The sequence below is a fragment of the Henckelia pumila genome, chromosome 2 (assembly GCF_033568475.1).
Source record: "Henckelia pumila isolate YLH828 chromosome 2, ASM3356847v2, whole genome shotgun sequence".
Classification (NCBI taxonomy): domain Eukaryota; kingdom Viridiplantae; phylum Streptophyta; class Magnoliopsida; order Lamiales; family Gesneriaceae; genus Henckelia; species Henckelia pumila.
This window is the reverse complement of record NC_133121.1, coordinates 14,893,430-14,908,117: the sequence shown is the minus strand read 5'-3', so window position 1 is coordinate 14,908,117 and position 14,688 is coordinate 14,893,430. Positions and strand designations below refer to the sequence as shown.

General features: G+C 35.1%; 2 protein-coding genes across 4 annotated transcripts; both read right to left on the bottom strand.

The window, feature by feature from the left end:
• Positions 1 to 754: 754 nt before the first annotated feature.
• On the bottom strand, positions 755 to 2,591 carry LOC140884540 (outer envelope pore protein 16-4, chloroplastic). Its single transcript, XM_073291320.1, has 6 exons — positions 2,410 to 2,591; positions 2,278 to 2,329; positions 2,149 to 2,180; positions 2,001 to 2,034; positions 1,844 to 1,911; positions 755 to 1,120 (listed from the first exon to the last, which is right to left on the bottom strand). Exons 1-6 carry the CDS (start codon positions 2,479 to 2,481, stop codon positions 986 to 988), a joined length of 393 nt encoding a protein of 130 aa, XP_073147421.1. The 5' UTR covers positions 2,482 to 2,591; the 3' UTR covers positions 755 to 985.
• A 2,053-nt stretch (positions 2,592 to 4,644) lies between these two features.
• Positions 4,645 to 14,252, bottom strand: LOC140879822 (gamma-tubulin complex component 4 homolog). Of its 3 annotated transcripts, none has more exons than XM_073283743.1 (17): positions 14,099 to 14,252; positions 13,653 to 13,984; positions 13,232 to 13,523; positions 9,467 to 9,603; positions 9,072 to 9,170; positions 8,870 to 8,987; positions 8,285 to 8,557; positions 7,969 to 8,049; positions 7,814 to 7,897; positions 7,223 to 7,309; positions 6,608 to 6,663; positions 6,332 to 6,520; positions 5,951 to 6,173; positions 5,701 to 5,789; positions 5,405 to 5,558; positions 5,113 to 5,235; positions 4,645 to 5,029 (listed from the first exon to the last, which is right to left on the bottom strand). In XM_073283743.1, the coding sequence occupies exons 2-17, from the start codon at positions 13,820 to 13,822 to the stop codon at positions 4,964 to 4,966; spliced, it is 2,241 nt and encodes a 746-aa protein (XP_073139844.1). In that variant the 5' UTR covers positions 13,823 to 13,984; positions 14,099 to 14,252; the 3' UTR covers positions 4,645 to 4,963. The 3 variants fall into 3 exon arrangements, with proteins under 3 accessions (XP_073139844.1, XP_073139843.1, XP_073139842.1); XM_073283742.1 differs by having other exon boundaries at positions 13,653 to 13,929; XM_073283741.1 differs by having other exon boundaries at positions 13,653 to 13,837.
• Between the last annotated feature and the right edge of the window lie 436 nt (positions 14,253 to 14,688).

Genomic DNA, 14,688 nt, shown 5'->3' with positions numbered 1-14,688 from the left:
GTTGGTCCGCCAAAACCTATCAAATTACACGTAGGCCCACCGGGTTGGCCCGTCCCGCCACCTAAAATAGGTGGGTTGGGTTGATGTTTTTCCAACTCGTCCAAAAGATGGCTCGCCCTGCCTAATGGTGGATTGCAACAGGTTGTGGACTGGCTTATCCCGCTAGCCCGTTTTGACAACTCTACGGGCAGTATCATTCCAGCATGTACTCCCAGGTACTCTTGACCCGGACAAACACTTTTCCTAACCGGGCCCATCTTCTATCCGCTCCCTCCTGAGTTTTCCCTTCCCAGCCAGAGTCCGAGGATGATCCGAGAATTTTTCGGTACATCACAGACACACACACATATATACGAGTTTTTATGTGAAATGCAATAAGATTAAAATAGTTTTTGTTATATATAGATGATATTTAGGTGATTGATTTGATTGTAATATTCTTTTTGTGTAACATTAATTCTACTTTATAAATAGATATGTATAGTTAAAATGAGAGACAATTGATTTACTCATTTTTATGTATTTCATTCTCTCATTATTTATCTCCTTTTATCTAATAAATAAATTTATAACACGTTATCAGCACGAATGATGTTCATCAAGGTAGAGAAAAAAAAGTTATTATTATATTTGTATGAATGCTCTCGAATAAGCACAATATTTAAATTTTATATTGATTCTCCTCGAAATCGCATAAATTTTATTTTTTAGGTTCATGCTTCTAGTTTATTATTGACGCTCCTGAAAAAGCACATAATTTAAACTTATGTTGATATTCTTGATGTAGCACAATATGTTTTTATATTGATACTTGATAGATCTACGGATACAATATAATAATTTAATCTATCGATATTCCCGAAGAATATTGATACAAGATATAAAAATTGTCAATATTCCTGAAAACCAAATGGAGTCCTGGAAATTCTCGTGAGAGCACGATGGGAATTGTCTGGCTCAGCTGCAAACTTACTGATACAATGTATCAAACAGATTTGGAGTTGTTGGCAAACTGGAAAATTGTACAACAAAGACCAGTAATACCGGCAGTCTGTTTCCATTTCCGGGTTCCAGCACCATAAGCTGCCCCGGCAACAGCACCCGCAGCCAAGGTATTAACCTACATAAAAATGTAGACTACCCAATAATCAATTCGTTGTCACAGCTATCTTATTACACTTGATAACTTGGCAAAACAAATTCGGCATCTATTAAAGTTTAAACAACATATTTGCAATATCTCAAATTTCTGGTCAAACAGAAATATATCTTATCATTCATGCAAAAAGAGTACTAACATAGTAAATAAGGATGAAACCTGATTTCCAATCCATAACCAAATTGAGGCATGGCGACTATAAAAACGCTTCAACACTAAATTCATTCAGTTTTTTATTTTATTATTTGACATTTCGTCTCTCTGTGTAGCTACTATAAATGCCACGAGGGTGAAAATCATTCAGGTTAACCAAGACATCGTGAAGGTCCAGAAAGTACTAACAAGAACTTATTTTGAGATCCTTGAACGAGAATGTGGATCGTAAGCATGGAGAATATTGTTTTCCTACTAAATAACTCAGTTGCACAGATAACCAACTACTAATTCGCCAAAAGAAACGCATTTTTACCACAAAGCCGAGGCCATTTTCAGTTTGTAACTTAAAGCTATTCTTATATTTCTTCTAACTTGACAAAGCAGAATCCAACAAATGATAAATCTATGCACAACTGAACTTCCAATGGAAGAGGCACTCAAGCCAAACATGAATCAGACAATCAAAATGGAGTTAAATGTTTTGGATGAATTCTGCACAAAATCCTTCAGCTGAAAAAATTTACTAACCCAATCTTTCCGCCTCCGATATCTTTGAATTCCGCAGTGAGAAAAAGAAAACACAGCAGCAAATAGCCCTGGATAATCCAAAAATCAAAATCAGAAATTGATTAACAAAATGACTTCAAAAATCAATATACTAATCGCTAAACAAGCAATATATTACCCCATCGAAATCCGTGCCGGCCAATGGACTTAGCCTGCATTTGCAATCAAATATCAGAACGCAAAAACCTATCAACTTCATACTCCCTCAGAAATCCAAAAATCAAGAAAAATGCTGAAGGAACCATTAGAAAGAACGAACGACTTACAATAAACCTCGCTCGAGCCATGCCCGAGAGACCTAAATTATTCGACAAAATCAAACGAATTGCTCGGTGGCTTTAGCTCAAAAAAATAAAAAGTCGAAATACATAATTGACTGAAAGCAAAGATTTTACCCAAACTTGTAGCATCAAAAGGACCAACACAAGAACCCCAGATCACTCCCCCCTGAATTGCAATCAATTATCAACTTTTTTACATCAGTAGCCGTCGTGAAAATGAGTCTTTTCAAAAGTGGCGAGGCTTACCGAGCTAAAGCGTATGAGTGAATCGACAGCTATGGAGGAGCAGGGAACGGAGTCCGAAAAATCATCCTCCATTGGATTTATGTGAAGGGTTTCGTTCTCCGCCGCGATGATGATAAATATTGGCCGTCTTCTCCTCAGCAACGCCGCCACTGCGGAGCAGGAGTAGTAATCTAGCGAAAACGAGTCTCTATTAAATTTACAAATTGTTAAACTTAAATAGACATTATTTATATCTTTTTTATTTTATTTTATGTTATAGAATGCAAATAGACGAAGTTATTTTTAAGCATGTACAATGGTCAAGTCGGTTCGATTTTAATAAAATTCATTCGGTGTTTTGGTTAACCATTTTTTAAATTATTAATCCGAAATCAAATCATTTTATTTTGATTTGGTTCGATTTTCTTATTACGGTCTCGGTTAGTATCGACGATTATTACGGTTTGAGTAAAAATTTAAGTTATAAATGAAGTTGTATGTTAAAAATTTAAAACAAATATAATATAAAAAAACACGGATCAAACCAAATTTTTTATTATTTTGAAACATCAAAATTAAGTAATAAAAATAGGCATAGCTATGATTCTTGTAACCATTTTAATTTGTTAGTTATCTTACAAACATCAAAACAAAATAATAAAAAAATTAGCGATTGACGGTTACCAGGTTAAAAATTGACGATGAAAAGTCAAAAGCATAGGCTGTAAATCTCTAAACCTGATGAAAATTACATATATTAATTATTTTTATTATTTATTATATTTTAAATGGTGTGTTCGGTTTTTTCGATTTTTAAAAATTCAAAATCAAAAATTGGACCGAAAAACCAAAACTATCAAAAATAAAAACCAGAACCGACTGAAAAACCATTTAAACCGAACCAAAAAAAACCCAAAATTTACGGTCCAGTCGATTTTTTCGATTTGAACCGTTTAATGCACACCCCTAATTATTCTTATTCTTAATATTATTTACCAATTATTAATTAGTTTTATGATGAATAAAATTATAAATTATTTGTAAATGCTATTCTTCTCATTAACTTTGTATTTTTTTCCTAAATTTCAACAATGATTTATATTCATTGTTAACATGGGAAAAATTGTCTATTTTTTAATGTAAATTTTAATATTATATACATAATGATATTCACTGGTCATTTAATCTTATAACTTATACTACATAATCATCTCTAATCAATCATTTTGGATGGGCTTTTTTTTATTATCAAACTTTAGTTAACAATTTTTTTTAAAAAAAAATGACCTTCTGTGGTATATTTCATATACAGTTGAGGAGATCATTTTAAAAAAATATATATATGTTTGACAAAATCCATTTTCCCAAATATCCCATTTTGGATATATGCTTTTACATAAGTGAATTATTACATGAGAATTTAATTTATTCAGAGTAAAATAAAATTTGAATCTTCAAGTTTCATTTTCTTATTCCCTATTCTTATTTCCTACATACAATGTTCAAAGTTAATAAAATTTCCAGTAAGGTTGTGCATATATGACAAGATTTCAAATGTATTTTAATTGTTTAAAAAAATAAATTCATAAAATTCAAATTCTTCCATTTCATATTAGCAAAAACTTGTATGAGACGTTGTCATACGTAAATTTCGTGAGATAGATTTTTTATTTGAGTCACATGAGAAAAACACTATTCTTTATTGTAAATATGAACAATGTCATGAATAAAGAATCCATGAGACCAACATACCCTTGTCCCTTTTACGTGCTAATTAGAAATGATTTCAAATTCACTCAAAAATGATATCATTTGAAATTCATTCTACCTTATATAACTAATAAAGAGTAAATATGGGAAGTATAAATTTATAATTTGAAAATTGTTTCATTGTTGACATAAAATTACAACCAAATCCGTGTATTTGAAATCCTTGAATCCAAGGCTCCAAGCACAATCTAAAATAATTTCAACAAATGTATTAGCTGGGAATTCATTAATAATAAAACATGTATTTAGAAATGTGTAAAGTAAGTTTCTGGGCCAAAAACATGTGTAATTAAATTTAATTTAATGTACAATTTCAAATTTATCTTCTAATTTTAAATATTCAGTTAGTAAGAAATATTTTTTGTTTGTGAATTGATAGCATCATATAAGGAATATGTACAAACTTTTGTTCGATGAGTTCAACTTTATTTGATATATATTATCTGCATTTTGAGCTAAAACCATTTATGATGAACACAAACTATAAAATAAACTGAAAAATCAATTGGTTAAGATCACTGGCCTTTTCTCATGTTGGCCCCATGCATTATATTTTAAAACTAAACAAACAGGAAAATAATACAGAGGAGATGGGAAAACATCAGAACCAGGAGCCACACTAATCCTCATCTAGCTAGGAATTAAGCTGTACATTCTTTCAACTTGATCAATCAGGCAGAGCAACACTTACACAGCAGTCATCACACCGGAAATAACTTACACAAGTGGCGATAAACATCCTAGCAACATAGCAACACCCTTGGTTAACTCGAATGAGGGATATTTCGGAAACATAAGCATTAACTCATTGTAGAACTCCTGCAAGTGCTGGCCGCGGTCTCACAACATTCAGCACTCCCCTTGCAGTTGCCTGCCAACACAAATATTTAAGCAAATTATTTCATAATCATACAGATGGTCATATTAAATTCTTTTCAGTTGTATGTATTTGACCTCAAAAAAGGAGTTGAAGTTAAGACGCAGAAGAAAACGCCTGAGGAATGGTGCCCTTTGACTCCCAGCTATTCTGCTGCTGCGGAGGATGGTGTATAACGAATTTGATTTCTTGTTGAACTCCTGCAGAGATATAGACATCCAACACGATAAATGGGCTACAGGGTCCACTCATTTCACGATACTTTGTAACCAGATGAGTTCAATGTAATGCAAAAGTCAGATTGAACTTCATTTGGTGTTATTCTAATAAAGTGCAGACAATAATGTTGCCTGTACGCACTAGTAGTACCTCAGCTATGTGCTCCAGTTCGGCCGTACTTTCATTGTTTTCATGGGTTTCAATCTTCCAGCAAAATTGCAAGCAAACTTTCATTATTCCATCCAGAATGCGTGATACAGAGCCAATGTCCAGGAAAGATTGAGAAATTAGTGCAGATAAATATCTGCACAGACATAATTAATTAATCAATGCCAGACTTCAACGATTCATCCACCATTGCAACAAAAACAAACCAAACTATATATTTTATGTGCACGATCACCTGCAATTCTTTAAGCTAGAAAAAAAATTTGCACAACACTTACTCTTGATGGTAGCCCACCAGTTCTGTGAAATCACGAGAACTTTGAATATGAGCTTGCAAAACATTCCATTGAGATTCAACCACATCCACCTGGCAAAATTATAGATTCTTGAAATAACAAGTAAATCACTTAAAAGAGAATTAAAGAAATTAAGATGTATGCATTTCACATGCAAATTATTCTATTATATCAAACAAAGAAGCATTTATTGGCAGTAAATCAGCACCGAGCATAAGGGCATTGCAAGTACCTGGATATAGAACTGAAGATTTCTTATTAAGAAGGCCATATGTTCTCTGACACGCCACATTGGTTTACAACGTCGTCGCTGTTGAGATATTGAACTCTTTGAGCGCTCACTGTGGCGTTTGGCAAAATCAGAATGATCTTCACGCATCGCAGAAGCCCAGGACTTCTCCAATTCCATCTGTGTCCTCTTTAATCGAAGTAAGTATTGGAAGATCCTCAGATACCTGTGACCATGGTTGATAGAAAAGGGTAGTCAGCAGCAGCCATAAACTTTGATGCTGCGGAGAAAACCAAGCAGATGAAATTCCAGAATGACGAAATATGTAATCTATTTTCACTTCATATGCAAAAGGAAAAACCATGACCCCAACCCATAACTTACTTAGAGAGAACCTCCTGCGTAAAGAACAAATGTAAGGGCCAGTCAACAGAATATTCAAGAGCAATGCCATCCCAACCATCAATGGATGTTTCCAAGGAGGTACCTGACGGGATACGTGAGTCTCCAACAGAATATGTTTTTTCTTTTGGAAAATCAACCTGTGAAGTCTTAACCATGATTCCTGACATTCTGAAAAAAATTAAATTAGGACAGAAGTTACTCTGAAAAGTTATAGCACGTCTCAGTTGAGATTAGGAGACAAAAAGAGTGTAAAACCTCAGAGACACTCTAGAGAAGTATTTGTCTTCTTCGCCAATGGTTTTTATTGCAGCCTGCATTAGATATGATTGTTACAGACTTACAGCATAGTAGGATTTGCCAAAGATATTCATTTTCAGGGCAGATTAATACGAGCCCCACTTTTCGTAAAAAAAAAACAAAAAATGGACCCCCACTGGAGCTTCATGTCTCACTGAGCTCACTGAATTTATGAAAAGTGAAAACCCAAACTGAATTTGAAAAGAATCGCGTTGAATTCATTTATTTCCTTCATTGTATTTTCTTTAATTTTTTATTTGATCCCTTTGAAACTCACTTAAATCTTATATTAATAATCACTTTACAATGAAAAGATATAATCGCGTAAATATTAACTTCGAAAATTATCGAGTATATTTCACCCATATTGATTAAATAACCTTTGAACAAGAAAGTAAAACGATATATTCTTTCCCTTTGGGGGGGAAGAAAATAACATTTAAAGAAACTAGAACACATTCAGCATTGAATTCAATCATCACACAAATAAATCACTGGTGAAATCAACTGATGCAAGGATAGCAAAAGGAGTATATCTTTCTAATCATGATGACTGTCGTGATTAAACCATACCAATTGAAAAGGAACCATGAGATCAGCTTCAGCAGTTGATTGACGAGGTGGTAATCGCATGAGCTGGCGACTTTCTTCAAGAAAACTCTATTTTTTTTTGAGAAAAAAAATCACCATTACTACAAGGAAAAGAAATAGACTAAAACCGAAAAAGGATAAATAGTGAGGAAGATAGAAAGGTAATCTGCATTCCACAAATTTCCATTTAAACTATTGCAGTTGTGCTCGCAGATTTTTCAGAGTAGCTACTAGTTTCAGACATTTCCAAAATCAAGTCTCTCACAATCACTAAACCATTCGAGAACAAAAAAAAAACATCCCACAAACAAATTTCCAGAAATGAAGAAACCAAACAGACATCCAATTTTTTTTAAAAAAAATCAAACAAACTTCAAAAATTTCACCATACACAATTCAAAATTTATTTAAAACTACTTTTGAAACTTTTAAGCTAAAAATTAATGATAATCCAATCAAATGCCATCAAAATATCTAACAGCTGAGTTCTTTAGTTTGATATGCAAATCCTGATCCAGAAAACTTAGCAAATAAAATATTTTCAAAAATAGATGCAATCGCCTCTAATCAAACCTGGAAAAAATCGCCTTTTGCTAAAAGGAAATAATCTTTAAGAGCCTTCAAATGACCATTCAAGTCAGCGCGCACTACAACAAGCTGCAAACATGACAAAGAAAAAACATTAATTACTTTCTTTGAGGCCACAGAACAACGACTGCATTCAGCACCTGCCAAAGATGACTTGCTGCAATTGCTTTGATTGAGTCGACCACGGTCTCAAATGATCTCTTATGGAATTCAGATGACTCCTGAGGAAATAATAGAATATCTCAATAGAGAATTCAAACATATGCTAATATCAAAATTATACAAGCACGCGAAGGTTTGAGTTTCAATTACAAGAAAAAAGACCGAGATGTATAATAACTATAATGGGAACATCACTTCATTCTACATTAGAAATAGATTTTTATGATATTCTAAAACTGATAGACTTGAGTATTAACCAAATTTCATCTACACAAGTTAAAAATAGGTGAAAACCTTTAAATCTTGCAGCATTGCCTCAATTTTGTCAGCCTCAGACTGAGGAAGCAATTCTTCTCCAATCAAAATGCTCTTAACAGAAGAGTCCTTCTGAAGAGAGAACTTCCCAGGAAACCCTTGTCCCCTTTGTGAGCCTTTGGGTATCTGCTGTTGTGATGATGCATCCTGGTATTGAATAGTTGGACGTGGATTTCGTAGAACCTTGATAGCTTTTCCAGAAAATAGTACAGATTCAGCAACATTCATAGGAATGTACTCTGGAAGCATATCCTGCAATATATGAAAATGGGCAATTGTTTTTGAAAGAAGAAGATACTGAAACCAAAAAAAAAAGTGAAAAAATGAGTAACTATGGCACTGTTCAATGAGAAAAATGATCAATTAAAAATAGCAATCCTTCCGAAACATCAAAGCCGAATAGTCGATATTTAACACATTTTCCTTTATTTTCTCTTCATATATTGAAATAAACAAGCATACAACAACCACAATCCTTTTTCAGGTATGCCATGAAGAGTACCAACAGTAGTCTGCAAGCATCAAGAACGAAGACAAACAACCGTTGATCGATGAAAAATGTACCAGATAAACATGGAAGCCCAGATGCCAGTCAGCCAATGATGCATCGTTAACTGACAAGTGTGCCAACTTCTCGAGAGTATCTGGAGGTGATTCATGTTCAGAATCCCTATCCTCTTGCCTGGAAAGGAGGGAATTCATTTTAGGGAGTTTTTTAAGCTAATATATCAAAGATGATGAATAAAGCTACTACGAAATCTCATACCTTCTAAGAAAAAATTCTCCATATTGGTCATGCAGTATACCATACACCATCCATGAAGCCAGTTGATTGTACATGACCTGATGCCCATGCCACAATAGCCTGTCTTACACATTTATTACCAAATCCATCAACAAATTCAATGGAAAAGTGCATGTAGAAATTGCATTTTAAAAAGCATTTTAGACATTGATCTACAGCTTCGATAGCCCTCCATATATTCAGCTGGAAGCTTATCGATACCTGTTATGTAGAACAATATGCTAAAGACAACAACATTTATGGCTGTTCTAGACTTCAGAACGATACAGACTGAAGCAACCGCCAAACAAAACTAAGCTGAAAAAACATTGTTGATACAAGCATTAAACAAGTAGATCTCAATAAGCAGTTCACACCTCTGAATGCAAGTCTGCAGCTCAGGAACCCCGCAGTGGCATCTTTTGTGCAAAAGGTTGAGAAGTTTCCCTCCACAAATGTTATCACGCTCAATCTCCAAAATTAGCTCATAAAGTGGTGGCAACAAAATCAAGAACTGTGAAGGAAACTTGAAAGTAAGCATTCATCAAAATGAAAAGCAAGCAAATTCGGAATGAATAAAGAAATATGCTTCAAGCACAAAAAAAAAATATTGCAGATTGGTATCATTAAACTGCTCAACATATACAATATTTCCAAATGTAATCTCAATTAACCTTATATGAGTACACTGTGCATATTGCCATTGCCACATAGCCCCACAAACCGTGTGAAGAAAAGAACATAAAACATAATAATATAATCAAAGCCTGCAGGAATAAGCTCTCAGGTTCCAAGAAAATATTATACCACAAGCTCAAAGGACAAAATGGCAAATAAATCCATCCAATTTAAAGTGCAAAGTTCCAATCATATATTGAGAAAATCATAACACGTTTCAGTTATTATTAGATTACAATATATAAATGTAGATATATTAGTTGTGTAATCAAGTTTGTTAATGAATTAGTTAAAGTAGTTACACTGATCTTGTATGTAACATTGAACAACTAATCATCTCAATACAGTTTGATTTTCCCTCATTATTTGTAATATGGCATCAGAGAGCTTCCGCACCCTACTCTCTATCTTCTCAATCGTTCATCAGCATCAACTGCATCTTCTTGATTTATTTTCCAGATTTTTTTTTCAAGATTCATGGCAAATCCTGTTCCTTCTGTTTGGCATACATCTCCACGATCGATCATGGATGATCCGATGAGTCCATATTATCTTCATCATTCTGATAATCCGGGATTAGTTCTTGTTTCGCAGCCACTCACCGGCGATAATTTCATTTCATGGAGCAGATCAATGAAGATTGCTTTATCTGTCAAGAACAAGCTGGGATTTATTAATGGATCAATTTCCAAACCTGCTGATTCTGAAGTCAATCTGCTCAATGCTTGGAATCGAAACAACATTGTGATTTCCTGGCTGCTCAATTCCGTATCAAAAGATATATCAGCAAGTATTTTGTTTGCGGAATCGGGCGCAGATATTTGGATTGATCTTCAAGATCGATTTCAGCAGAGTAATGGTCCTCGCATTTTTCAACTCCAGCGTGATTTAGTGTCTCTTCGTCAAGGTCATGATCTCGTTAGTGTATATTTTACTAAACTCAAATCTTTCTGGGAAGAATTGAATCATTTTCGCCCTATATGTTCTTGTTGTAAGTGGATCTGTCATGGTGTTAAAAACATTTATGCCTATTTCCAAATGGATTATACTATGGCTTTCTTGATGGGTTTTAATGATTCCTTTGCGCATGTTCGGAGTCAGATACTACTTACAGATCCATTACCATCAATTAATCGTGTTTTTGCTCTAATTGTCCAAGAGGAGCGCCAAAGGGTGATTGGAAATCCCATTACTGATAATTCAGGGAATAGCATGGCTTTTGCTTCAAAAGGTGAATCTTCACAAAAATCATTCCAAAATTCATGGGCTGTTCAAAAACCACAAAGAAAATCAAGGCCTTTCGTACAGATAATGCAAAAGAATTATCTTGCACTGAGTTTTTCCACATTAAAGGAATTTTACATCAGTTTTCGTGTGTTCAAACACCACAACAGAACTCAGTTGTTGAAAGGAAGCATCAACATCTGTTAAATGTGGCTCGTTCACTCTTTTTTCAATCTCAAGTTCCTGTTCATTTCTGGGGCGACAACCCACATATCTTCGGGATTATCATTGTCACTTATTACATCACAACACCACTCCTGTTTCCAAAATTTTATATCCTATCAGTAATCATCTGTCTTACAATACTTTATCTGAATCTCATAGGAATTTTGTTCTCACGGTTTCCTCTCAATATGAACCTCAATTTTTTCATCAAGCTGTCAAGCTTCATGAATGGAGAGTTGCAATGCAAGAGGAACTTGATGCTATGGAATCCAATCACACATGGTCCATTGTACCATTACCTTTAGACAAACACTCCATTGGCTGCCGCTGGGTCTATAAGATCAAATATGCTTCTGATGGATCAGTAAGTCGACAGAAAGCACGTTTAGTTGCCAAGGGATACACTCAACAAGAAGGTATTGGCTTCTTTGAAACTTTTTCTCCAGTTGCTAAGATGGCTACTGTTAAAGTTCTCCTTGCATTAGCGGCTAATCACAACTGGAATCTTGCTCAGTTAGACGTTGATAATGCTTTTCTTAATGGTGATCTCACTGAAGAAGTTTACATGGATCTTCCTCTTGGATATTCTATCCCAACTCCACAAGTTTCATTATCTCAAAGATTGGTTTGTAGATTACATAAATCAATTTATGGTCTTCGTCAAGCATCCAGACAGTGGTACACAAAGTTTTCCAAAGCTTTACTTGACTTCAATTTTGTTCAATCTCAATCGGATCACACATTATTCACTCGAGGTTCAGGATCGTCATTCTTAGCACTACTGGTAGATGTTGATGATATTATCATTGTTAGGCCATCATCTGAACTTATTGCTATGTTGAAATCTGAACTTCAAAACCAATTCAAGCTCAAGGACCTTGGTAATCTTAAGTATTTCCTTGGACTTGAGATTGCACGGTCAAGCAAATGGATCTTCTTATCTCAGCGAAACTATACTCTCAATTTATTAAATGATACAGGGTTCTTGGGTAGCAAACCAACCAATACACCCATGGATTCTCGAAATCATTTGACTTCTTCCGAGGGTGATTTACTTGAAGATGTTACTCAATATCGAAGGCTTATAGGCAAACTTTTATATCTCACACTTTCCAGACTTGATATAATGTTTGTTGTTCACAAATTAAGCCAAGATGTAGCTACTCCTCGTAGTGCTCACTTTAAGGTTGTCCATCAGTTGCTACGATATCTCAAGTTTACTCCTGGACAAGGCATCTTCTTTCCAACAAATTCATCTACTCATTTGCGTGCATTTTCAGATGTTGATTGGGCAGCATGTACAGACACAAGGAGATCGGTTACATGTTTCTGTGTATTTCTTGGTGATGCACTCATATCCTGGAAAACAAAGAAACAAGCAACAATATCCAAGTCTTCAACTGAAGCAGAATACCGTGTGTTAGCAAATACCACAAGTGAAGTACTATGGCTTCTTCAACTTCTTAAGGATCTACAAGTGGATTCTCCGACACCAGTTAGCATCTACTGTAACAATCATTCAACCATGCATCTTGCCAACAATCCAATTTTCCATGAACGCACCAAACATATAGAAATTGATTGTCATTTCATTCGAAGCAAACTTACTGCTGGAATTATTAAGCTTTTACCGATTCGATCACACCTTCAACTTGCAGATATGTTCACAAAGCCACTTCCACATTCGACGTTATCATCGTTGCTGTCCAAGATGTCCCTTCACAACATCTACAGTTCATCTTGAGGGGGGCATATTAGATTACAATATATAAATGTAGATATATTAGTTGTGTAATCAAGTTAGTTAATGAATTAGTTAAAGTAGTTACACTGATCTTGTATATAACATTGAACAACCAATCATCTCAATACAGTTTTATTTTCCCTCATTATAGTTATTGATTCACGTTATTCGCAAACAGCCCTAGGGGACAAAGAACACAACCAGAGACATAAGAAATATTACAAAGAGTCGGGCTCACAACTTTCAAGCAGGAGAATAAGCAATATCCTACCTTATTGAGTCCTTGAGTCACTGTTGCCAAAATGGGCAGAGAATCAGATAACATTTTCTGCTCAATGTGCAAAACAGCTGACCTGTAAACAGAGAGCACCTCAACAATGCCGTTCGCAATTGCTCTTCTATACACGCTAGGCTTCACCTTTTTAGCTTTCAATGATTCCTTTACTCTTGATAAAGGAGACTCATTTGGAGCTCTAATCCAACTCAAATTTCGAGATTTGGCTGCAAAACGTTCTAGTTCCCGGTAATAAAACCCTAGTGTGATAATCCTTTCGATTACTTCCCTGCAAGCCATAGCCCGAAACAACTTTTATAAGAAAAGCAAAAAAACCCTTGTCATAATGAAGAAATCAACTTCTTAAGTCTTGACAGAAAAAAAAAAAAAAAGAAAAAGCGAAATATAGCGTGAATACTTATCGCTGGGCTGAATAAAGGATATATCAGGAGCGAGTTTGAAAGTAGGCTCCTCGGCGAGAGGAGCTTCTGGGGATAAGCTAACACGCGGTGATTCATTGTATTCCCTCCCATCGATTATGAGATCCCCAGTGTACCCCAAGAGAGCCAGCAGCAATTCGTGCAGCATGACTTCAAAAATTCACTGGCAAGAGATCGCAGTGTGTCGAGACGTTAAATTAGTCGAAATTGAAGATCTTTCCAGTTTTGTTGTTGCTAAACTTAACATTGGCATAACTGCAAATTTATTATACAGAGTGGAATTCGTTTCAGCGGCTTCTGTAATCCAAAGCTGCCGCAATCGAAATGGAGAATAGAGGTGATACAGTCGAATACTGAAGCGATGCAAACAGGCCGGCAACAAGCAACATATACATGAAAATGGCTACAGAGAGGTGAAGATAACCTGAAAATAAGCAACCCGTCGGCCGATCCCGCAGATAATTGGAGTGGGGAGAGTGGGATTACTGCTCATTCCATTCCCTTGCTACTCCAATTCCATTCCCGCCGCATACAAATCTGAAATCTTGGTCGCAGTAATAAATGGAGAAATGGCAGGAAAAAACAGGCAGATATTTGAAAAAGACGAGTTTTAGAACCCAATAAATGTTGATAACGTGTTGGGCCAAAAACATGTGCTTCCTTGCATTTTCTCTTTTTGAACTTTTTGACGGCCCAAATTAAGATTGGGATCAAGTCGGATTGAACCATTTTTTGGTTTTAGGAGAACTGTTCCATGTCTAGTGGATAAATCTCTGGATTAAAGCAGTAGGCTGAAAATTAAGTTAATCGGATAAATCGTATCGGGCAAAATCCATGCGACAAGCTAAACGGAGAAAATGTTGATAGAGGAAATCAAAGTTTATCAGAATTAATAGAGCGAAAAAGGAAACCAGAAATCTTCATTGAGATTCAAACGGAAGAAAATTCCAAAATGTAATACAACCAAGTGTGATTGAATGAATCAAAAGTTACAGAAGAAACCGCCAAAAAGCT